Source organism: Eulemur rufifrons, chromosome 16 (assembly GCF_041146395.1).
Source record: "Eulemur rufifrons isolate Redbay chromosome 16, OSU_ERuf_1, whole genome shotgun sequence".
Lineage (NCBI taxonomy): Eukaryota > Metazoa > Chordata > Mammalia > Primates > Lemuridae > Eulemur > Eulemur rufifrons.
The window spans coordinates 7,312,432-7,336,551 of NC_090998.1; the positions used below are offsets into that span (position 1 = coordinate 7,312,432).

The window sequence follows — 24,120 nt, forward strand, 5'->3', positions numbered from 1 at the left end:
CACCTCCCTCTCCTATGGTGACAGTCAACCCGCAGGGCAGGGAAAAATCAGTCTCCCTTCTTCAAAAATTGAAGGAGCTGAAGATTAACCTGAGCCCCTGTTAAGAGTCGTCTGCTCCCCTACCACGTATTTCTTAGTTCCTACACATACTTTGTCCCCAGTGTTTTCTCTTCTGGTTCCAAATCTTGTTTCCCCATAGGGACAGAAATGGGCTGTGGTGGGACTTGGGTATAAACAGTGGCTTCATTTTTCTGGTCCTTGAGATTCCAGAAAGCCGTCTTAGGAAGGACATGAGATGCTTATCTGTGGACGGAAAACAGGCACCTGTTCTGTCAGGGGCCCCAGAGCTGTGGGAGTGAAAACCCCTGTCCTTCCCACCTGGTGACTAAGAAATGGAAAGTTTGGGCAATACAATCCACTGGGCTTCTGAACACGGAAGGCCCTCAACAGGCGCGCATGGTCTCCCTCACAGCTACACGTAGCCCTGTCACCAAGGAAGCAGCTCCTGTTGGGGTCATCAGATTTTTCTTCTGGCTCAGCAAAGCCACAGCTGCTCTAGCCTTAAAAAAGATGTTGGCAAATCAGTCAGTGATGTGGTAGAGGCGGAGGGCGGGGTGAATAGCACAGCTGGGCCTCGGGACCGAGGGTAGAGCTTAGGACCTACTATCTGGAGCCCAGGCCTGCTCCCCCTTAGCCGCCTGCCCGGATTCCCTGCGCCCTCTGCTGGCAGGTACAAAGTCAGACCCCGGGGAGTGCGCATGTACCGTGCGTGCGCATGCGTGCTTCCGTGACCCAGCCAGACACACCTGAAGCCTTGAGTGCAGCTTAAGTAATAAAAATTTATTGAGAATTCCTGGGTTGGTGGTTATCTCCTCCCAACCTTGAGGGAGGGAACAACGCTAGGAAATCACTGAGAAATAACACACTGTCCCAACACCCCTGGCCAACAGGAAGGAGGAAAGTCATTCCCTAGAAGAAGGGCTGGTCTTCAGTCTTCCTTAATCCAAGAGGGGTCGTGAGGCCGGTGCGGGTGCAGGGGACCATCACATGATACTGGGGGTGGGTGGGAGTATGCTGGACCCCTAGCTGGCTCCTCAAAAACTGGAGAAGCAGATCCACTTGCTCTCTGGGGGTGGAGTTCTTGGTTCCCGGGCTCATTTCTTACCCTTGATAAGGCTGTCACTGTGGAAAAAGGGACAGATGATATTATTAGGGGACATAAAATGTGAGAGCACCCCAGGCCATTCCCTCCTCCCCTGATTGTCTGTGGGGAGGTGAGAACGGGGAGTTGGGTTACCCAGAGAAGGTGGCCGGCAGGACCCCATAGAAACAAGGACGTAGTGACAACTTACCTTCCCCTGTGGTCCCAGATCGCCAGATGAACAGGAAACAGAGAAGAGAAATGCACATGTGAATTGACAGCTTTAGGCCCCACCCAGCTCTGACCCCTCCTTTGCTCCCAAGAGAAAGACAAACAGGGTTGGCAGCCAGGAACTTCAGGCTCCTAAAAGGACTTGTGGCATGGCCCCTCTGGTTCTTATTTTCTCCTTTCTTAACACCCTTCCATGCTCTTAAGTAAGAAAACTGTTTATCATCTTTCATCATTTTTCAGTTAGACAAAAACTTTACAATTAAAGTACTTTTTACATGAATAATCCTATTTGATCTCTTAAAATTAATCTAATGAGATGCAAGACAGGAATTGTCAAGTACCTCCTTTTCTAACTTTGGCTCAGAAAAATAGTCTTTCAAGGGTCACATGAGTAGATGTTACAGACTCCAGAGCCTAAGTGACCACATTTAAGCCCCACGTTCTTTGTGTCATCCCACTGTGCAGCCACATCTCTCACCGGGTGAAACTTTCATCCTGTAGGTTCAGCACAAGGTTGTCAGCAGTGAGATAGATTCGGTTCTGTGACGAGGCAATCTACGGGGCAGGGAACAAGACAGATGCCTGCAGTAAGCAAAGACCTGGATCCCCACTCTCGTCTCGCAATTCAACAGCCACTTCATGAAACACATGTGGGTTAGGTCCAGGGATACGTGATGAATAAGACATGGTTTCTGCTCTCACTCAAGGATCCAGAGCAGTGAGCAACTAGGATGTCTTAGTACCACAACAGAGCCATGAACAAAAGGTCGGGGAGGCCAGAGGAATTGTTCTCCAAGGGAAGAGTGTCAGAGGGGACAGTTTGAGTAGAAACCCGAACAGACAAGACTCTAATTCCCTCACTTCCATGTGTGTTAACTGAAAACTAACCGTCTTGGAGATGTTCTGGGCTGCCCGGATCTTTCGAAGTTTGATGTAGCCAGGGTTCTTGCTCAGTGCTTCTCCAAGGTGAGCAGGGTAGGGTTAAGGGTTCACACAAGGGCAGGTCTCATCCTGGCCCCATTCTCACCAGTCCCCCGCTCTAGTCCTCCTCTGGGCTGTCAGATCCAAGGTTGCGCTCAGATAGCTCGTGCCCAGACCTACTTTGGGCCCCACCTGTGGGCCTCCCTGCAGACTGCTACCAGGAACTGGGGGCAGCAGCAGAAATGGAGGCAAGGCCGGTAGTGCTATTGATCTGGCCTTACAGTGGGGAGCCAGCTTCGGGTACCCCCACTAAGACTTCAGATGCCCCCCCCCCCCCCCCCCCCCCCGCAACAAGGAGCCAAGGGTCAGAGAGCACGGAGTCGCATTCGCCTTAGTCTCATCAGCCAGCCCATGAGGGAGGATGGGAAAGCGGGAGCTCTAGGAGCTGGGCCGAGATCACTCTTACAGAAGGATATCATCCTGGCAGCCTCAGCCTCACCCTCAGCCTGCACAATCTTCTGCCGCTGTTCCTGCTTTGCTTTTTCCACCAAGAACTGGGCCCGCTGGGCCTCCTGCTGGGCTGTGGTAGGAGAGAGGCAGGGGGTCTCAGATGTGAGGCGTCTTCTTCCTCCTGCATGGCAGAAGCCCTTGCCCTACTACTCTTGTGACTCACCCACTTGTTTGGCTTCTACAGCAGCTGTGTACTCTCGGCTAAAGCTCAGCTCTGTGATAGCTACATCATCCAGGATGAGGCTGAAGTCCTTGGCCCTTTCTGTCAGCTCCCGTCGGATCAATAGGGATACCTGGGGGCAGGGGTGAGGAGGGGACGGAAGGGGTGGCTTGAGGGGACTGGAGAACTGAAAGTACGTGTTGCCATGACCATCTGAACAGATCCCTTGAGAATGGCACAAAATTCACTAACCCCTTCTTAGTTCCTCACTCTAACATCTGAATTGGAAAGGACTTGGTTCAATCTTTTCATCTGATAGATGAGACAGCCTTAGAGAGGTGATGCGACTGCCTGAGGTCACACTGACTTCCTAATCCTCCACTCTCTCCAATACCAAGTGCATCTCTTTAGCTTCCTGTCAGGCAAACCTGTAACATAAGCTTCTTTGCTGAAAGAGGGGCAGGAAAAGTCAAGACTTTGTATTTTCTCCTATGCTTCCTAACACTGACGGCTATGGAATTGTAATGGTGGCTCTCCTATTTCTCTGTGGCAATTAGTATAGCTTTTAAGTGAAAGTGGACCCAGAGTGACAACCCTTTTCTAATAAGCTGCCTTTGCTAATATATAGTACTCTGGGCCTAGGAGGGAAATGCTATCATCATGCAAATGGTGATGGGAGTCAGACCTGGGCCCGCTGGGTGATCAGCTGTGAGGCATTGAACTTGGCCACCACACTCTTGAGCACCTCGTTGACAATGGATGGTAGCACTCGTTCCTCGTAGTCTAGCCCTAGGCGCTGGTACATGCTAGGAAGCTCCTGGGCATTGGGCCGAGACAGCACTCGCAGGGAGATGTTCACCATCTGCAGGTCTGAGAGTGAGGTGAGCAGTGGCTGGTTAAGGCCAAACCCTTCCCATTTTCTCCTCCATGTGCTTCCCGTGGAGGGGAGAGAATAATCAGGTTGACAAGAAGCTGTGACACAGCACAGGTGAAACACATCCACATCCACATCCACAGTGAAGCCTTCTTTACCCACAACCCCTCCACTAGGAGGGCTGACTGCTTTTTCCCACAGCACCCCATGCAACCTCTAACGAAGGCTCTATAGTGCTGTACCATGACCATCTATCTCCTACAAGGACTTGAGAACAAGGCTTGTTTTATTTTTATGAATCTTTTATTCTCAGGGCCCATGGTTTAGTGAATCAATACGTAGTGACTTGCACTAAAAACAGTACAAATAAGTACATTACAGGTTACAGGTGAGCTACTTTCCTCAGTGTGTACATGTACGGGGATGGGGATGAGGAAGGGATCTGGGAATCTCGAAGGCATGGCTACTAAGTGTAGTCTAGAAGTAGGAAACAGGTGAACTTGTCAAGAGTGGGTCTAACTCCTCCAGAACAGTGTGCACTAGTGGATATAACTGTAGATGTAATTTATAAGTCAAGCAGTTAGGGAAAAAAAAAGGCTTTAAAACAAGGCTTTGATCTAGGCAGTAAGACAAGGGACAGATAATGTTCACTGAGTATACATTAGGAGAGAGGGACAGGAGGGTCATAAAAACATGCAAATGCATAGTGTGTCCAGAATGTACTGCTTTAACCCCAGGAGGGAGGTACTTTTGTTATAGTTCTTGCTTGCAGAGTGGAAACCAAGGCCTAAGAGACCTGACACTACCACTTTCCCCTAGGGTCTCCTGCCAGATTCCCTTGTTTACTTTAGGTATCCCACCTGCCATGTGACTACTGAGTGCCCAGACCTACCTTTGGAGCCCGTGGGGGAGGAGATTTTTCGAGGTCTGGCCCGAATGTCATAGATAATGGGGTACTGGAACCAGGGGATCCTGGAGGGGAGAGGACAGGGATAGGTATCAGGAAACTGCAGTTGCACTAGCTTTGCCTCGCCACAGTGTTTTTTGGCCTGTTTCTCCCCATACTGACCACGGACAAGGAGAGATTCTCTTCTCTTTTTGGATAACAGTTTATGTGCTTCAGGAGTCTGGGGCAGCACCCACTGTCCTGGGAGCGCGCGTGAGGGGGGAAGGAGCAGCGCTGGATCCTGTTTCAAGTCTGACTACGGCCTTGGTGGGGTGGCGTCAAGGGTGAAGGGTCAGGGTCAGTCGGCCATTACCTGAAGTGAAGGCCCTCGGCCAGGATGGTGTCCTGCTGCACGCCACCGATCCGATTAAAGAAGATGGCTCTGTGCCCGCCTTCCACTGTGGGGAGAGGGGTGGGGATCAGACCACGCCGCTGCTCAAAGAGCTAGGCTCTGGTGGGGCGGGGTGAGGGGCTAGGTGAGCGCGAGGACCCGGAGAGCCGGGGCAGGGGGTGTGGGGAGGGGCGGGAAGGGTCCCACGAGCGGGAGGAGGTTTTCTCACCGGTGAACACGGACTCGCGGACACCGTAGGCCACGGCGCCAGCCCCCAGCAGCAGCTTCAGAGCCGTGCCCATGCCCCGGGGGCCGGCAGGCAGCCGCCCCGCTAAGTCCTTCAAGTTCTGGGCCATGTCTGATCCTGAGGCCGGCGGCACCAGAGATCAGAAGTGGGTGCTGGCCCGCCTCTACCCTACTCCAGTTTTGGGATCGCACCCTTCACACGAGGGTTCGGGCCAGCACTGCTGGCGGGAGAAAGGGCACCGGAAGTGCGCTCTCTTCAAAGTCCTCCCCCTTTTCCACAGCCGACCTGAACTTCGCGCACAGGAATCGCGCATCCGGAAGTCCCGCCCCTTTCTGGAACCCTGCCCTCCCAGGGAAGGTAGCGCAACAGCAAGCCATCGCCATTTCCAAGCGCCCACTTTCAAAATGGCAGCCGGAAGGAAGTTTTGCGATTAGGACAGCGCGAAGTTCTAAGTTAAAGGCGTTAGCGCAATTTCCGGTCCGGTTGCAAGATGGCCGCGCCCAGAGGTGGATTCAAACCTCGTGAGCGGAGCTGTGGGGAGCAGGAACAGGACTGGGATGCTGCGGCCCCCAAGAGGCCCCGAGTCGGGGCAGGAAACAAGATCGGAGGCCGTAGGCTCATTGTGGTGCTGGAAGGGGCCAGTCTGGAGACAGTCAAGGTAGTTTCGGACAGGAAGTAGAGAGCTGGTAGATCAATAGGGTGGGACTCTGGGATGAGGGCGAGGGGCTTAAAGTGGATGGAGAAAGTAGAGAGGTGAAACATGCTTTTGGTGGAAGGGTAGCCTAATTCGCTGTCTCTTGCTTTGATATCCTGGGTTGGCAGTATTCATTTTCTTTCGCCTTTCTTGAATCCTATTCTAGCCCTCACCACCTTGCATCCAGTTGATTTACCAGGATTCTGTGATACAGAGTCATCTAGGGGAGGGGAGTTTTGTACATCGTGTCATTCTACATCCCAGGACTAGTTACTGGGAAAACGAAACGAGAAAGGTAGTAGCTGTAGCTTAGTCTGCCCACTCTTATTTCGTAAGGTCTTCATGTTTCAGTTCATTAAAGGGTGTCCACTGTCACCTCTCTGTACTATCCACCTCTATATTATCTCCAGTTATCATTTAATACTTTTACATCTTTATTTATTTTTTTTTTTTACTTATCATTTGTCTCTTTTCCCGAATGTAACAGAACCAGCAAATTCTCTGTCTTAACACCCTGTGGAATGTTCTTATTCCCTCTGTTTCTTCTACTTTTTAGAGCTATACCTATTCATTGAGTAGGCTCAGAAGAAATAGCATTGGTTTAGAAGTCAGGCCTGGATTTTAATCTTGGTTCCTTTTTTCCCCCTAGAGACAGGGTCTCACTTTGTAATCTTGGCTAGAGTCCAGTGTCACTGTCACAGGTCACTGCAGCCTCATTCCTGGCCTCAAGCAATCAATCCTCTTGCCTTGGCCTCCCGAGTTGCTGGTATTACAGGTGTGAGCCACTGTGCCCAGCTTAATCTTGGTTCTTACACTTATTTTAAGTGGTGATAATGAGAAAACAAGTTTGTTTTCAGTTTGTAAAATGGGGATAATACCTTAACTGTGAACCACACAGGAGGACTGTAATGAAAGTCCTTTAAAAGTAGTACATTTTCATTAACAATCTAAGGTGACAATTTTTTTCGATCTGTTCTTCCTCAACCACTGTGGCACTTAATTAAGCTTGCAGTCTACAAAACCTGTTATTTAAATGACCAGCTAATCAGGTTTTCTCTTCATTTTCTTCTGTAATTATTTCTAACCTAATTATAGGCTCTTATATTCATTTTTCAGTAATTGCCTATTATTTTTCTAGCCTATTATCTCTGAATGTTAATTTTGACATTTGTGAAGTCAGCTATAACTAACTTGCAAATGTGAAAAGCATGTCTGTTTCAGCAGAGCAGAGTGGTTGAGGATGTACACGTGCATTAGACTGCTTGGGTTCAAATCTCTTCTAACTACTAGTTATAGGACCTTAGTTAGACAAATCACTTAACCACTTAGTTTCCTCATATATTCCATGGGGATAATAATAGTACCTGCCTTACTGGGTTGTTGGAAGGATTAAATAAGTTAATATGTATAAAGCATTTAGAATAATGTCTGGCACTTAGAATCAGTTATTTGTTCTAGGTTACTTATTAAGAAGTTGAAAATTAACTTTTACTTGCCAAATTAAAAGTCCCTAGAGTAGCTGTGGAAGAATTTAGGCCAAATTGTCATCAATGGTACTTTAGTAGTGATAGAAGTATTCATAAATGGTTGAATTTTTTTTTTTTTTTTTTTAAGGCAAGCACAAGGTGAAATTTATTGAGGGGGAGCAAGATAGGATTATATAGCAAGAATAGGTTTACAGAGCAAGATACATATGCCGCAGATGATGACTGGACCCCTTGTCATAGCAAAACAGGTGGTTGAAATGTTTATTGGACTATACTGTTATCTTTTGTCTTCCTTGTACTGGCACCTTTTGCTTCTGCCAGCATTTAACAATTATTGAGTTTTTATCAGGCTGCTCATTCTTTTAATTATTAGGTTAAATGTTACTTTGTCAGAGGAATGACTCCTTGCATATGAATTAGGTCCTCTTGTTATAATCCTTTTTTTTCCTAAGAGAGGTGGGGTCTTACTGTCACCCAGGCTGGAGATCATAGCTCACTGTAGCCTTGAACTACTGAGCTTGAATGATCCTCCTGGTTCGGCCTCTTGAGTAGCCAGTACTGTAAGATTTTAAGACTGGAGTCTACGGGAGGGGCGGCACAGCCGAAAGTCAAAGTACCGTCCCGGGTTTTGGCACCAAATGTAAGGTTTTTTGGAGTGGCTGGCGCCAGAGAAAGACAGACAAGCAGAGTTGAAAGGGATAAGTAAAGAGGCTTTACTGGGGTGTTCCCGGGTGGGGGTAACGAGTCCCAAGAGGGAACCGGGCAAGTTTCACGGGACCCACGGAGTGGTACCAGAGAAGTCGCCCCGCCCAGAAGTCTGAGTGGGTTTATATGCGTTTTTAGGGCTGGGGGATGGGAGTTTTTCCGGAGGGAAGGTTTTGGCTGGAAGAGTGAGGAATTTCTTTGTTTCAACTTTAGGGTGGGTACTGAGGAATAGGAGGGACTTCTTCTTTTTTCATTAGGGAAGGGAAGGATGTCTACCACCAGCCTTACAAGTACTACAGGTGTGCGCCACCACGCCCAGCTAATTTTTAAAAATTTTTTTGTAGGGATAAGGTCTCACTATGTTGCCCAGGCTGGTTTTGAACTCCTGGCCTCAAGCAATCGTCCTGCCTCAGCCTCCCAAATTGTTGGGATTACAGGTGTGAGCCACTATGCCCAGGCTTGTACATAATCCTTTATTGAACCATTTATTTTTCTTCCATGTTCATTACAATTTAAGTATTCATGTGTTTGTTTACTGTTTGTCTCTGTGAGAACAGAGAATAAGGTTTTAAAAATTCTTTCCTATTTATCTTCAATACCTTTTATAGTCATGACACATAGTATTCATTCTCAGATTATTCTAGTTTATGGTTTTCAAGCTTATTAACCACAAACCACAACAAAAAAGTTACATTGTGAGCCAGTATACACATTCAACTATATAAAACCAAAAGTTCATAAACAATTACTTACCATTACTATATACGAATCTGATGTTTTCTGTTTCATTAAAAGAACAAAAACCCTGGTTATATTCTACTAATCAGTTGAAACTGAATTATTCTATTCAAGGGATTCTTTTCCTTTTGTAACTAAGGGTGTCCCATGGACTTAGCTCTTGGTCCTTTATTCTTTGTGCTGTCTGACATTCTTGTTATTTCAACTACAATTAATTTCAAAATCTGTATCCCTTTCCTCTTAGAGCCATATATCTCCACATGTTGCTAGACATACAAGTGTTCTAGTGATACATAAAATCTTAGCCTTTCAAAACCTGTATTTATACTTAACAGTATGTTTTCACACTTTTTACTGACCACCCTAATGCTCTTTAGGACTCCAAATTGCAACCTGCAATTATTTTTTTTTAGCTGCTACAGATGTAGTGCAGCTCTTTATATCAAACTTCCCGTGAGTGTCTTTTCTGGTATACACACAGGTGCCAGGAGAGTGTTTCTCAGGCATTCTCATCCTTTCCCTCTTACTCCAGAATTATTTCTGGCTCTGTGCTTGACACATTAGGATTCTGCAGTTTACAAAGCAGTTTCATATATAATCACTGCCCTTCAGTGTCTCATTTCCCACTTTTTCCCAAAATTTCCTTTCTCCATTTCTTCTTTTTCTTGATTCTGTCCGTACCTTTGCTCATGGCCAGTCTCAAAACTGGGAGTAACTTCTTTGTTTTACTTCAGAGAGTATTCCTTGATTAAACTACCTCCTGCATCATTAGAATTTTCACACTTCTTCCTGTTCAGATTGGCAGCTTTTCCCTTAGTGCATGTTTGTTTTGTTATAAGCAAACTGAGGGTAGTGACTGTGTATGTGTATTTGCCCAGTGCATACATATTACTCCTGTGACAAACACAAGCATTCATCCTTGCTCACTAACCTAACTCCTGCCTGGTTCCGACATCTCTCACTGGCCTTGCCTAATAGCCTCGGGTTCAAACTTAAATCCAGGGTAGATAATGTGAAATCACAGGGTGTGCCCTTCCCTCCCTTTCCCTCTGAGACCAGTTACGTGAGGGGTGCAAATATGGCCCCACAGTAATCTCACGAAGGGCTTGCTGGGCCCCACCCCCAGAGCGTCTATCTAGCACGTCTAGAGTGGGCCTGAGAACTTGCCTAAGAAGCTTCCAGATGGTGATGCTGCTGCTGGCTTGGGGACCACACTTTGACAATCACGGGGTTAGGTAGTAGAAGCTTATGTTGCTCTCTCATTATGTTCCTTGTCCTTCAGGTAGGGAAGACATATGAGCTACTTAACTGTGACAAGCACAAGTCTATGTTGTTGAAGAACGGACGGGACCCTGGGGAAGTGAGACCAGACATAGCCCACCAGGTAACTCCAGGGACAGAGCTCACAGCCCTTTAAGCCTGTGTGGAAGGCAAGGCAGCGGAGAGCTGCTTTTCTTCAGCCTTAACCGTGCCTCGGTTTCTGCCTTCCTCAGAGTTTGCTGATGCTGATGGACAGTCCCCTGAACCGAGCTGGCTTGCTACAGGTTTACATCCACACACAAAAGAATGTTCTGATTGAAGTGAACCCCCAGACTCGAATTCCGAGAACCTTTGACCGCTTTTGTGGCCTCATGGGTGAGAAGCCTAAGTTCAGCACAAACTTGGCAATAGTGAAGAAGGGAGGAAGGGCAAAGGGAGAATTAAAGGTGGAACTTTTAAGCGAGGGGAGGGAGGAACAACACGGTTGATACCAGGACAAGGCTCTTCTCCATTATTTCCCACGTGCACGGAGGTACCACTCTCCTGTTGTTGCACTGGGTTCCTGGCTGAGTGTAAAAGGGAGAGTCTGAACCCTTCACTGTCCTACTGGTCACATGCTTGACAACCGTGTTTGTAACATTTCAGGAGTCCATTCTGGATATAAAAGACATGTGGAATCCATCTTACCTGTGGGTTTTCTTGGTTAGGTTGCTGGGCTGAAGGAGTGCGGCCTTCACCTAGCTCTGAACTCTTTTTTTTCCCCTCCTAGTTCAGCTTTTACACAAACTCAGTGTTCGAGCAGCTGATGGCCCCCAGAAGCTCTTGAAGGTGAGGTATTAAAACCTACTGGTAGAAGGTAGGGTTCTGGGTATGTTTCTGGGGCTGATTTTTCTCTTTTTTTTATTTAGGTAATTAAGAATCCAGTGTCAGATCACTTCCCAGTTGGGTGTATGAAAATTGGCACTTCTTTCTCCATCCCAGTCGTCAGCGACGTGCGAGAGTTGGTGCCCAGCAGTGATCCTGTTGTTTTCGTGGTGGGGGCCTTTGCCCATGGCAAGGTAGGGTTTGGGCTTAGCCCTTCCGTTCTTCATAGAGCTGAATTCCAGCGCAGCGTTCCCGGGGCTGATAGCACCTTGTCCTCACAAGTTGGGAAACCGAGGGTATGAAACAAATGCTGGTTTCACACCTTGCCCCAGGGCACATCCTCCTTTGAGGACTGCTGCCGTATTTGTAATAGTCACATCTAGGACTTTCTTCATCCTTTGTAGAAATTTGATATTAAATAGCACTGTTGAAATACTAGCTCAGCCATAGTTTTCCTGCCCTAAAGAAGGGTTGAACCTGCTACAGAGTGACGGTGTCGGCTAACAAAAATCTTCTCTCCTTAGGTCAGTGTGGAGTATACAGAGAAGATGGTGTCCATCAGCAACTACCCGCTTTCTGCTGCCCTTACCTGTGCAAAACTTACCACAGCCTTTGAAGAGGTGTGGGGGGTCATTTGACAGCGGTAGAACCTTACTCTGAAACCAAAGACTGTTGACATGGCGTCCCTTGGCCCTATTCTGAGCCGACCGCTGGAAGATGTGCTTCCTGAACTGAGACTGGAGGCTGGGGAAGCCAAGGTTGTACATTTGCTATTTGTGTCCCTATAAATACCATTCTTACAAACCAGGTTGTTGTGGGGTTCCTAAACTTAGCAGCGTCTAATGGTGTGAACTGCTTGTTCCCCGTAGATTTTAGGGACTGATGTGAGGTTATAGAGTTAGCAGTTTGATTCTAGGCTTTAGCTCCAGATTTCCTAGGTTCCTGTGCTCTAAAGGAGAGACCCCTGATTATTTCAGCCATGGCCCGCGCGGAGAAGAACCAGGTCAAAAGAAAGCAGTCGGGAATGCTAGTGGTGAAAAACTGAACAACAGAAGTGATTTTATCTGGTACAGTTCCAAGGTAGAAAAAGTGAGCAGGCGGGGCCTTGCACCCATTCCCTCCCCCCATGGGGGGGGTGGCGGTAGCGGCACATATACAATCATAGTAAATTGGCAGAAGAAAAACACAACAGATTCCTGGCTGGAGGGGGAGAGATAAGGCAACGTGCATGGGGGAGCCCGGGAGACGTGGGCCCCTCTGCTCCTCCCAAAAGAGTTTTCCCCTTTGGCCCCGAATGAAGACTTGGCTGGCAGCAGAGGCACAGCTGGGAGTGCTGTGTCTTCCAACTCCCTGGCCTTTCTGTTCTCTGTGCTCTGGGGCGAGGGAGTGTTGTCAAAAGGGAGACGAGTAGTTTCTGCACCAGTCCTGCTGTAGGCCACCTGCAAGATAAGACATCTGGTTGGAAGGCTGGGCAGTCACTCTTATTCCCTGGTGTGTGGCCCTTCCAGCTTCTTCCTAGTGTGCCTCATCAGTCAGAGCAGCCAGCGCCCAGGCTGTGTTCCCGAGGAGCCAGGCTACCTTGACATTCAGTCCTGTTTCCAATACTGCCTTTTCCCCCAGTCTGTTACTCTATTTCCTCACCTGGTAGTTTTAGCTCAGCTGTAGGACATTTACTTACCAGGGAAATAGATTATTCTACTTTCTTTAACTTCTCTTTCCTTGGCACCATTGCTTTGTGAATATAAGGCAGTATGAATAGAAGGCTCAAGAAGAAGACGTGGCCAAGAAAATAGATGGATTTATACACCTGTAGGGGGAGAGAGAGGCCACTGAGGTAGATGTCAGGTACTGAGAATCCCTTGCTGCTCAAGGGTGCGGTGATTCCCGGCCTCGCAAGCAGGCCTTCACTTGCCTTGATCCATTTGTCCCATGTGAAGAGGCAGAAGGCAGTCATCGAGTAACCCATAAAGAGCCAGTGGATGGTCTGTTGCACCAAATAGAAGAAAGGCTGTAGGACCCTAATGGAGGCCAGGTGGCTCAGGGCTGGGCTCTCTCGTATTAGCCTGGCAGCCTGGGGAGGAAGGAGAGAGGTCACCAGTGTCTTGTCTCCCATTCCCCCTTCACCCACACCCTTGAGGCCTACCTGTCTTTCCACAATAACAATGAGGAATTCCATCTGGAAGCAGACCAGGTATCCTGAGTGCAGGCCATGCCAGAGGGCCAGGAATAGCAATGAGAGACCCTGGGATAGTTCTTTATTTCCAAGGAACTTGAGTCGTTTGTAGACATAACTGAAGAAAAGGGTGAGTAAGGATGAGCCTCAGATGGACTAGTGCGTGGAGCCCTCCATGCCACTGTCTTGCCTGTGGTTCTCGTGCCCTGAGGAATGGATGGTAGCCCCGGGGGGTATGGGAGGTGGCACTAATTGATTAGTGTTAGAGATGGAAGGCCGTCTTGGTTTAGAAACAGAAAACAGACCCAAGGTGTAGCTGGTGACCGTGGCCAAGCCACTTGGCTCAGCAGGTAATGACCGAGTGCCTACTAAGTGCCTGACACTGAAGGTCAGTGGTGAATGGGACAGACTGTTTCCTATTTGTGCTGTTCATGCTCTAAAGGTGGGCACAAGTGAGTAAACCAAGATGTTTATAAACAGGGCAACGGAAGACATAAAACCAGTGGCAAAACTAGGATTAACACCCAAGACTCAAAGCACTTTTTTATTTTTTTGAGATGGGTTTCCCTGTGTTGCCCAGGCTGGCCTTGGACTCCTAGGCTCACACCATCCTCTCACCTCAGCCTGCTGAGTAGCTGGGACTGCAGGTGTGTGCATCCACGCCCAGCATCAAGGCACTTTTCTATTTTGCTTTTGTTTTCCTAATACGACAGGAACAGTTTTTTGGGGCAGGGGTGGGGACAAAACTCAGCGTATGTGAGAGCGACTGCAGGTTCTGCCCACGTGGGAAAGACTGACGGAGGTGACACGATACATCCCTGCCTGCCTCATGTGGGAAAGCAGTGGAAGTTCCGGGGTCCAGACCTCCCCTCCAGAGGCTTACCGGGCCACCCAGGCATTGGTGTTGATGTTGAAGGAGGCGATGGTGCCGGTGAAGCGGGGGGTTGTTTCGAAGAGCCACACCTTCATGTTGGCACAGGCATCCCACTTTGCCTTGCCCTCTTCAAAGCCATTGAAGCCCAGCCCCGTCAAAATGCATACTCCTTCCTGACGGAGAGAACAGCTCGTTAGGGTTCCCGCCACCCTCCCCCAACCACGGGCACCGACAATGTGTCTAAATAGGACTCTGTTTCATCTCTACTTACTGTAACCAGCCAACAGGTGACGTATTTGTACAGCACAAACTTGCCCCAGAGCAGCATGTACATGCAGCGGAACCAGAAAGCGTGGTTCTTGAGAGAAGAAAGAGCACACGTGCGTTAGGGACGTCGCGCAGGCACGGCAGTTTCCCTCAGCACTCCTCCTTGTCACACTTGTGGCTGGCTACTTCTCACCTCAAAGTCCGGCTGCCAGATGTCCCCTGACAGTCTGGCCTGACTGCCTTCACAGAGGCGGGGGGAATAGGCAGGGGGCCCAGGGAACACCGTTCACCGCCTTTTCCTGGGAGAGTCCCAGGGACAGCACTGTCCTTAACTCTTCTGTCACTGGCCTTCATTCCTAAAGCACTGAGCATTTGAAATACTACGTAGAGGGACTTGACATATCCACGTTTGATGTTAATTTAAGCAGAGAAACCTACCCAGGATGGTTACGGAACTGTTTCAAGCCTTTCATCTGGGCAGGAGCAAAGGCCAGCATTCCCCCTTCCCTTGGTTTCTGAATTCCCTAGAAGCCCCCCAAATCTACCAGTCGAGAGAAGAAAACAAGCTGGAGAATCGGAAGCTGCTGGGCTCCGAGGACTATCTGGATATAATAAAGCAAGCTAAGAGCTGCTCCTGGGGAAGATAAGGGGTGCAAAAAGTGCACCTGGCACAGCCCTGTGCCCACGAAGGTTGTTCAGTGCTGGCTGACGAGCGTGGCCTGGCTCGGCTGGCATTGACACCAACTCTCACAGATCTAGAGCAAAGCCAACACGCATTTGTAGATGGCATTACCCACTTCTCTGCTATCTACAGGGATCCTTGCCTGTGCATTTCTAGCTCTGGTGCAGTCAGACTGCTGCTGCTTTAGTAACCACTCACTTCATAGTCTTCAGTGACGAGATAGTCTTCTGTGATGTGGGGGCTGAGCAGAGTGTAGCCCACCAGGTAGACAAGGCCCAGACTCAGGCGCTTGAGAGCAGGTAGGGTGCTGGAAAGGAACAAGCGGGGTCACAGAGGGCAGAGTCCATTCCCGTCACCCTCTGACCTTCAGCTACGGAGAGGAGTGTTTCGGGGTGTGGTTATCCACCTGGAACAGGATGAGGAGCTCTGCTGCCCAAAGTCTACACTGTGTCAGGGGAAGACTTCTCCACGGCCGTGTGAGCCTGCAAGCCCCTGAGAGCCGTGGGAAGGTCGGGGCAGCGAGGGAGCGTGTGGATGAGTCTCGTGGTGTTTACCCCACAGGGCTGCTGCTGATCTTGAGGTGTCACCAGGTTCTCAGTCTCCACTGGGACTGAAACCCACTGGAGATAAGATAATAACAACTAATTTGAATCTGCTTCTTGCTATCTTGGTTGAATTGATGTCGAGACACAGCTGGACAAGTTCACAGTGAAGGAATTCTTTCGGTAACTTTTAAATTTTCTACTGATATATATTTATATAGATTTTTAAAAATTTAACAAAAAAAATTTTTTTTTAAGTGAGAAAAAGGGCTTTAAAGGCAGGGATGTGACTGGTTCAGGCACAAAAGTGCATTTTTATGTTTGTGCTACAGGGTCAGAATGGCTGGCTGGAAGGAACCCAAGCTGTACAGGGCCCACTCCCAGCAGTGAGCAAGTAGAGTGCCCGTCACAACAGTCCAGGGCTTGTGTGACACAGGTCTCTGTGCCAGGACCATGCTGGAGAATGCAGCCAGGGCCGGTCTTCAGGAAAGTCACTTCAGAGTGACTACTGGGTGAGACACCTACACAGAGGTCTTGACCAAGAGGGGCAATTACCTGTTTGGCATTTTTCCTGGTATGTCAGTCAGCTGTCCCTGCACCAGCTTCATGTAGTGGTTCATTGAGAACTGGGGCCCTACCAAGAAGGCCCCATAGAAGTAGGAGAAACCAGCAACTTCCAGCAGGGAAGGGACACCCCGTATGGCATATTTCTGTTGCTCAGAGGACAAGGAATTCTATGCCGAGAAGAGAATGAATGGTTCAGGATGGCCTCGAATCTCCCCCCAGGAGCCAGTTTGAGTGTTCCCCACCCTTGTGCCCCACTGACTGGGGTTCTTAAAATAGCCTTCTCTTTGGGGGACGAAAAATAGTTGTTTGTTGTGGAAATGCGTCTGTGTGGGGGTAGCTTAATAACAGCTGGCTGTTACTGCTTTAGCAAATGCCTCGCTGGCACTGATCTCTGGACTTTGTGCAAGAGCTGGATCCTGGGCTAATTAGCTTTGTTGATCCTTGCTCAATGCTGTCTGAAATGGAGATCACACAGGCTGGGGAATGAGGCTCTGCCCTGATATTTGGGTCCAGTCTTTTGGTAACAACAGCCTTTTCCTTCCCTCTGGTTAAATGCTTAAGCTCTCTGCAGAGGAATGGGTACTTACCTGAACTTTCCCTCCGTCAAAGTAGTCAATAGCCAAACCTGAGCAGAGAGAGAAGGGGTGGGTAGAGTGGAGGGAGCGGACACGCTGAGCACGTGGCCCATGGACGGAGTGTACGAGGAGCACCGAGCAGGTTTGTGAGGGGTGGGGAGGGGCCTAGATGAAAAGGAAGAAGGCAGTGACCAACACTCACCAATCAGCTTCAAAGTCAGAACACAATGTGGCATTGTCCACTTGATATCATAGTTGCCCGTGGCTGTGTAATAATATCCAGCAAGAAGGTAGGCCTAGGAGAGGAGGAGGTATTTATTCTACCCTCTATTCTGCCATTTATTTTCTCCCTGCTCTGAAATCCAATGTATTCTTTCATTTTCCCTTTGTCCTGGTCCCATCATCAAAAGCCTTAAGAAATTCCTACAAATGGAGATGCTGAACCTCTAATGGGAAGAGAGTTGCTCAAGCTTCTCAGCTAAACAGATGAGAATTCAGATGCTTAGTGTCTTTAGCTCATTCTAAGTTGGTTTTCTGCCTTGCCTCTAAGGGACTCCCCTCATGGACAGCTGGGCTGATCCTGGTAAGGATCAGAGAGGCTTAATGGCACAGTCTCGAGCAAAGGATTAGCTGGCACCCCTTCCTGGAGGCAGGTCAGGAGTTACTGTTAGAATCTGCAGATGAAACACCTGGGGCCTGTGATGAGTGACCTGCCCAGAGTCGCACTGAGAAATGCTGGGAGAAGGGGTAGAAGTGAGGTCTCCTAGTTCACCGCTTTGTCTCCACCACAGGCCCTTGCCTACCCGTCCCCTGAACTGCTGTCAGCTGCAGCCTGAGCTGCCGAGGGAGAGACGTTTACCATCTGGAAGCAGATGGTGGTGAGGACGGCAGTGATGGTGCGGCCCATCAGTCGCAGGATGAGGAACTGAAGCACAACACATAGCAGAGAGTGGTAGAGCTGCGTTCCTGGATGCGGAGGAGAGCAGAATTGAGCCTGGTTTTTCACACTCCCACCCTTCCTGAGACTTCCAACCATAAAAAGAATATATAAAGAAAAAACTTTGGTATTAGGATCTTTTTTCAGAATAACCTCATGTTTTGGAGGAAGGGATGGAAATTAATTGTACAAACGTAAGGGATTGTTAGGGTGTTACTGTATTTCTGAGTGTTTGAACTGAGGCATGATTCTGAGCAGGGACTGCCTGGACTGGGCGTTCAGTCACAGCCACAGCAGAGAGGAACTGACGCTTCTCTGCTGATGGGGTCTTGCAAAGGGAACCACCCTCAAAATGCTTTGATCGGACACAGGAATGTAAAGGAACAGTTAAGCCGTGTTCCTGTCCACACAACCCTCTCTATGCAAGCAGAACACTGTAACTTCTCCCTCCATCAAATGCTCTCAAGGAAATTTTGTTCAAGTTTGTTCTTTTCCAGGTCCCCCTAATCACAGAGCCGCTGCTAGCTCAGTTTACTCACCAAAGTTAAAATAAGCAATTGAGAGGCCTGTAAAGGTGTGGAAGAGGTGGATGAGGTAGCTGTCCTTGTAGAAAAGGTAATGCCGATAAAACAAAGCCAAGGGATAACCTAGAGGGGAGGAAGGTAAGAAGAGGGTTACTCTTGCCTGGTGCCATCCCAGTTTTATTTCTTTTGAGACAGGCTCTCACCATGTTGCCCATGCTGGTCCATTTCTTACAGCTTGTCTGCCCCCTTCCTTGCTATTCTGGGATCAATAGCACTCTTGAGCTTTCAGAGTGCCTGCCAAGAATAGTTCCTTTCCCTACTCCCAATTTACTGCAGGCCTTAGAAACCATAACTTTGTTTTAAAGGTGCAAAAAAACCCATATAAAACAAAAGCAAGGAGCTTGGGTGCTTTCCTCATGGACTTAGTACACAGGCCTGCTAACCCCCATTCTGGCCACTCAAAGGCCCCCCCCCCTTTTTAAGACAGAGTCTCGCTCTGTCCCCCAGGCTAGAGTGCCCTGGTGTCAGCCTAGCTCACAGCAACCTCAAACTCCTGGGCTCAAGCGATCCTCCTGCCTCAGCCTCCCGAGTAGCTGGGACTACAGTCACGTGTCACCATGCCCGACTAATTTTTTCTATTTTTACTAGAGACAGGTCTTGCTCTTGCTCAGGCTGGTCTCAAACTCCTGAGCTCAAGTGATCCTCCTGCCTTGGCTTCCCTGAGTGCCTGGCCCAAAGGCCCTTTTTGCTATGTCCTGTTTTCAGGTGTATTTTGGGAGAGGGGAGGTTGTTGAGTTCCGAGCAGGTAAAGTATCGCACACCAGCAAACAGATGAGAAGGAGATGGAGGAACTGGCAGAAAATAAAGAGGATGCAGCAGGCCAGGTCACCAGAACGTTAAGACAATGACGGAGAATGGCAAAGCCTGGAAGGAAGCTGCAGTGGGAAGGAGGAACTGTGCTGGGGTGAGTTGCTGTGACAACCAGGCTGATTTTGAGTATATAAACACCAAAGCTTGCTCTTGGCTGCTGCTCAGCTCAGCAGGCTTGGAGCCTGGCTGCCCAGCCACCCCTTCAGGGATGCGCTGTTTTTAGGGAGGGTGTTGTCCTACAAGCTGTTTCTGAGTCTTAATGCTTTTCTGCAGGAGCCAGTGCTTAATATAGTGGCTACAGTTACCTGGAGAATCTATGAAAAACAAGCAAGGCACCCCCCACTCGCCTGCCCACTCATCAGAGTCTGATTCAGTGGGTCTGAGTGGGAAAGGGACCTACTTTAAAAGGTGCCACAAGCGATTCTGATATGCAGCTATAAGCACTCAGTCCTGATGATAAAATTCTCAGCTTGAAGATTGGGGGTTGCTGTCTTTTCTTTAATAGCACCAACAGGGTCTTTAAATTAAAAAAAAGTATTTTAGAGATGGGGTCTTACTCTGTCACCAGCTCACTGCAGCCTAGAACTCCTTGGGTCAAGTGATCTTCCCACCTCAGCCCCCTGCGTAGCTGGGACTACTGGTATGCGCCATCATGTCCGGCTCCCAAACAGGGGTTTTGCAAAGCTGGTCCAGGGGTTTTTAAGAACTTGTCTGGCAATACTGTAACTGTTTCTTCCTTTTTTTTTCCTTCAAGATAGAGTCTTGCCCCGTCACCTAGGCTAGAGTGTCATGGCATCAGCCTAGCTCACAGCAACCTCAAACTCCTGGGCTCAAGCAATCCTCCTGCCTCAGCCTCCCAAGTAGCTGGGACTACAGGCGCGCACCACGCCTGGCTAATTCTTTTCTATTTTTAGTAGAGACGGGGTCTTGCTCTTGCTCAGGCTGGACTCGAACTCCTGACCTCAAGCGATCCTCCTGCCTTAGTCTGCCAAAGTGCTAGGATTACAGGCGTAAGCCACTGTGCCTGGCCCTGTTTCTTTATTTTGATTGTTTAAAGGAGGCCCTTCAGAAGCTTATTATCAGCAGATGAAGGATGATGACCTACAGTACGCTCTGTATAACTAAAGCATAACTTTCTCCCTAAATCAGCCTTCTCTGAGCTTCCTTTTTTTTGTTTATTAATGGGGTTACCATTCTCCAGGTCACACAGCAACATTTAAAAACCTTCCCTTTCCTTGCTTTCCTGTACCTAGTCATCAAAGCCTGTTGATTCCTCCTTTCTGATGTCTCTCACCATCACCATCAGCACCCCCTTTTTTCTGTGCTAATTTGCAGTTAAGACCCTCAAGGATGTCACCTTTCAGCTCCTACAATGCTCCTACCTGATCTCCCCCTGCAGCTGCATCCTCCCAGCAATCTTACTCCAGGGTAATCTTCCTTCAACTCCTGCTCAGGAACCATCACTGGCTCCCAGGTGACTAAATAGCATCCCAATTCCTAGGCCTAAGATTAAAAATCTATCTTCTAAACTATATTTCCAGTTAAAGCTTTCATTTCTCTGCTTTAGTTAAAACTGATCTGCTTGCTTTTGCCCAAACATGCCTTATGTCTTTTGTGTCTACACCTTAGCTGATGCCAATTCTTTTGTGTGGAATATCTTCTCCAGCCACGCCTCGACCAAGTGACATCATATCCATGCTTCACACCCAGTTCCAGTGTCTCCTTCTCTAAAACTACTTCAGGCCACAATGAACTCGTGGCCCTGGTATTATGGACTGATGACTTAAGTACATGGCACTTAGGACTAAGAGGCTCATTTGGCAAATCATTATGTACTATTAGACTATATGCCATTGCTTACATTTTTGTTTTGTACTAAAATTTTCATACGTTCACAATCCCTTTTCCTAAAGGCCTCCTAGGTCTTTGGCTCTCCCATAACACACTATACTATATTTTTTGATTGACATCAGTTATCGACACTTAATAGCTATTTGATCTTGAGCACCAGTTTCCTTCATACGTAAATGGGGATATTAATAGTACCTGCCTCAGTGAGTTGTTTTAAGGACTGAAGAAAATAATACACACAACTAGTTAGCACAGCACCTAAAATATCGTAAGTATTCACTAAATTATGTATATATACACACTCACAGAAAGTTAGAGGGCAGTAAAGCAGGCCTTAGCTGAGAAATTCTGGTGCAAATGAATATCAGAGCTTCTAAATCTAATCTTCATACAGTATGACAATCAAATGACTAAGGGATTTCAACTCTATCTCCAATTCTAAAGAAGATTCATAGCATATTTATTTTATAAGATACTGATTATGGCTTACCAACAGCACTTTCTAAATTGTAATATGCTTTTTTTTTTTTTTTTTTTAAAAAGAAGGTCTTGCTGTCTCCCAGCCCGGAGTGCAGTGGTGTCATAGCTCACTGTAGCCTTAAACTCCTAGGCTCAAGCGATCCTCCTGCCTCAGCCTCCCAAGTAGCTGGGACTACAGGCATGTGCCACCATGCCCAGCTGTAATATACTATTAAATTATGGCACTGGATAGATAGAAGACTTTGGAGTTAAGGAGAGCTCAGTTTGAATCCTAGCTCTGCTACTTACTAGCTGTCACTTCAAGCTGGTTGATGAGTCAACTTGTTTGGTCCTCAGTTTCAGTAGTAAAATGAATATCTACCTTAGGATTATTTATTTATTTTTTGGACACAGAGTCTTGCTCTGTTACCCAGGCTAGGGTGCTGTGGTGTCATCACAGATCACAGCAACCTCAAACTCCTGAGCTCAAGTGATCCTCCTGGGGCCAAAAAAAGAAAAAGAAAAAAAAAACAAAGTGATCCTCCTGCCTCAGCCTCCCCAGTAGCTGGGACTACAGATGCACACTAACATGCCCGGCTAGTTTTTTTCTATTTTTAGTTAACCGGCTAATTTTTTTTTCTAGTTTTAGTAGAGAGGGGGTTTCACTCTTGCTCAGGCTGGTTTCGAACTCCTGAGCTCCAGCGACCCTTCCACCTCGGCCTCCCAGAGTGCTAGGATTACAGGTGTGAGCCACCACACCCGGCCCTACCTTAGCGTTTGTATATTAAGCATGAAATATAACAAATGCTCAATAAATATGAGATTGCTTCATCTTTGCTGGAACAGTGACATGCCCAGTCATCTCATCTCGTCACGTGGTTTTAAATACCACCTGTAAGATGATTTCTCCCAAATTTTCATCTCTAGCCTAGACTTCTTCCCTGAACTCCACGCTTGTATAGACTCCCTGACACCTTGAATGGGTGCATGCTTAACGGATATCTCAAACTTAACACGTCCCACACTGAACTGCTGACTTCCCTCCCTTGCTGCACCTGCTCCTCTTAGCCCTCCTGGTTTCAGCAAACAGTAGCTTACCCTCTGTTTACTCAGCACTGAAATCTTCCAACCATTCTTGACCTCCCTCCCCTCTGCCCTCAATCCAACCACTCAGCAAATACTGTCTGTTTTACTCTCAAAATAAATCCAGAATCTGACCACTTGCCTCCACCTCTACTGCTCCCTCAGTCCAAGTCTCCACTATCTCTGGCCTCAAGACTGATCTTCCTGTTTCCACTCATCTCCCTTCCGTTTCTTCTTCTTTTGTTTAATAGAGTCTCACTCTGTCACCCTGGGTATAGTGCAGTGGCATCATCACAGCTCACAGCAACCTCAAACTCCTGCACTCAAGTGATCCTCTTGCCGCAGCCTCCAGAGTAGCTGGTACAACAGAGTAGCTGGGACTACAGGTGTGCATCATGACACCTGGCTAATTTTTCTATTTTTAGTAGAGATGGGATCTCATTCTTGCTCAGGTTGGTCTTGAACTCCTGAGCTCAAGTGATCCTCCTGCCTCGGCCTCCCAGAGTGCTAGGATTACAGGCATGAACCCAGCCCCTTCAGTCTATTCTTTACGCAGTCTCCAGAGGGATTCTACTATAACGTAAGTTACAACATAGGGGCAGTTCGTTGCTCTGCCCAAAACCCTCTGAAGCCTCCAATCTCACACAGAGCAAAAGCCCAAGGCCAGCGAGAGCCCACAGGTTCTGTCCACCCCAGCCCTGCCCCGCTGTCCTCTGACTCATCTCTCACTCTGCCCTTCACCACTCCGCCCAGCCTCAAAGCTCTGCCTTCCCGGAATGCCAGGCAGGCCCAGCCTTGGCGCCTTCACACACGGAGTTCCTGGCCTGAAAGGCTTTTTCCAGAGATGAGCTCAAGTCCTTCCCGCACTTGAGATCTTTAGTAAAGATCTTTAGTCACCTTCTCAGGGAGGACTATCTTATTGAGAACTGCACACAACACTACCCCCCCACCCCTGTAAAACTCCCCCTGACACACACTTCTAATTCTTTCCTGTTTCATTTTTCTGTTTTTCTCTTCAGCACTTATTGCTCTTTAACATACTATGTATTTTACTTATCAATTTTTTTAAATTCTTCTTTTTTTACTTTAATAGAGATGGGGGTCTCGCTTTTGCTCAGGCTGGTCTCGAACTCCTGATCTCAAGTGATCGGCCCGCCTCGGCCTCCCAGACTGCTAGGATAATAGGCATGAGCCACCAAACCTGGCCTTATTGATCAATTTTTGAAAGCAGAGATTGTTGTCTATTTTGGTCTTTCCTGTACACCAGTGCCTAGTACAGTTCTTGGTACACAAAAGTTCTCATAAAGTATTTGTTAATAGATGACAGAATGAATGAATGAATGCTCTGTACTCTAGGTAGTCAATAAAATATTAAGCACCCATTATGTAGTTAGCATTGCATTAGGCATTAAGGGGAATATGGTAGAATTTAATAGGTGCTTTCTACGGTTAAGGAGCAAAATCAAAGGGCGACACTTTATGATAAGTGCTAATCTAATTGTATGGAACAGCCAGGGCTGCAGAGGTTAGAGAAAAGAGAAACCAATCCTGACCGGAGTAGTCTCCAGGAGCAGGATTTGAATGGAAAGGAGATAAGGGGGTTCCAA

The 24,120-nt window shown here is 47.9% G+C and overlaps 3 protein-coding genes, 1 long non-coding RNA gene and 1 other non-coding gene across 7 annotated transcripts in view; 2 read left to right on the top strand and 3 right to left on the bottom strand.

Annotated features, from left to right (window-relative positions):
* Window positions 1-819: 819 nt before the first annotated feature.
* PHB2 (prohibitin 2) lies at window positions 820-5,679 on the bottom strand. Of its 2 annotated transcripts, XM_069489319.1 has the most exons (10): window positions 5,344-5,606; window positions 5,097-5,181; window positions 4,730-4,809; window positions 3,649-3,833; window positions 2,967-3,096; window positions 2,770-2,873; window positions 2,261-2,338; window positions 1,851-1,927; window positions 1,353-1,358; window positions 820-1,182 (listed from the first exon to the last, which is right to left on the bottom strand). In XM_069489319.1, the coding sequence occupies exons 1-10, from the start codon at window positions 5,468-5,470 to the stop codon at window positions 1,155-1,157; spliced, it is 900 nt and encodes a 299-aa protein (XP_069345420.1). In that variant the 5' UTR covers window positions 5,471-5,606; the 3' UTR covers window positions 820-1,154. The 2 variants fall into 2 exon arrangements, with proteins under 2 accessions (XP_069345420.1, XP_069345421.1); XM_069489320.1 differs by lacking the exon at window positions 2,770-2,873 and having other exon boundaries at window positions 2,261-2,328; window positions 5,344-5,679.
* LOC138397813 (small nucleolar RNA U89) lies at window positions 2,429-2,701 on the bottom strand. Its single transcript, XR_011235913.1, has one exon. It is a non-coding gene; the product is annotated as a small nucleolar RNA U89 (small nucleolar RNA).
* A 105-nt stretch (window positions 5,680-5,784) lies between the features above and the next one.
* On the top strand, window positions 5,785-12,261 carry EMG1 (EMG1 N1-specific pseudouridine methyltransferase). Of its 2 annotated transcripts, XM_069489415.1 has the most exons (6): window positions 5,785-6,019; window positions 10,268-10,369; window positions 10,479-10,620; window positions 11,015-11,073; window positions 11,154-11,303; window positions 11,634-12,261. In XM_069489415.1, exons 1-6 carry the CDS (start codon window positions 5,852-5,854, stop codon window positions 11,745-11,747), a joined length of 735 nt encoding a protein of 244 aa, XP_069345516.1. In that variant the 5' UTR covers window positions 5,785-5,851; the 3' UTR covers window positions 11,748-12,261. The 2 variants fall into 2 exon arrangements, with proteins under 2 accessions (XP_069345516.1, XP_069345517.1); XM_069489416.1 differs by lacking the exon at window positions 11,154-11,303.
* The window catches only part of LPCAT3 (lysophosphatidylcholine acyltransferase 3), a 33,383-nt gene continuing 21,413 nt past the window's right edge, over window positions 12,151-24,120 (bottom strand). The window contains exons 2-13 of the mRNA XM_069489414.1: window positions 18,266-18,373; window positions 17,649-17,755; window positions 16,992-17,085; window positions 16,802-16,839; window positions 16,203-16,381; window positions 15,304-15,412; window positions 14,428-14,514; window positions 14,166-14,329; window positions 13,253-13,400; window positions 13,022-13,180; window positions 12,788-12,916; window positions 12,151-12,548 (exon numbers count right to left, since the gene is read on the bottom strand). Of these exons, the coding sequence (XP_069345515.1) occupies window positions 12,800-12,916; window positions 13,022-13,180; window positions 13,253-13,400; window positions 14,166-14,329; window positions 14,428-14,514; window positions 15,304-15,412; window positions 16,203-16,381; window positions 16,802-16,839; window positions 16,992-17,085; window positions 17,649-17,755; window positions 18,266-18,373 (1,310 nt within the window). The 3' untranslated portion in view covers window positions 12,151-12,548; window positions 12,788-12,799. The remainder of the gene's footprint in view (window positions 12,549-12,787; window positions 12,917-13,021; window positions 13,181-13,252; window positions 13,401-14,165; window positions 14,330-14,427; window positions 14,515-15,303; window positions 15,413-16,202; window positions 16,382-16,801; window positions 16,840-16,991; window positions 17,086-17,648; window positions 17,756-18,265; window positions 18,374-24,120) is intronic.
* On the top strand, window positions 15,419-17,638 carry LOC138396292 (uncharacterized). The gene is made up of 3 exons (XR_011235689.1): window positions 15,419-15,830; window positions 15,980-16,159; window positions 17,581-17,638. It is a non-coding gene; the product is annotated as an uncharacterized lncRNA (long non-coding RNA).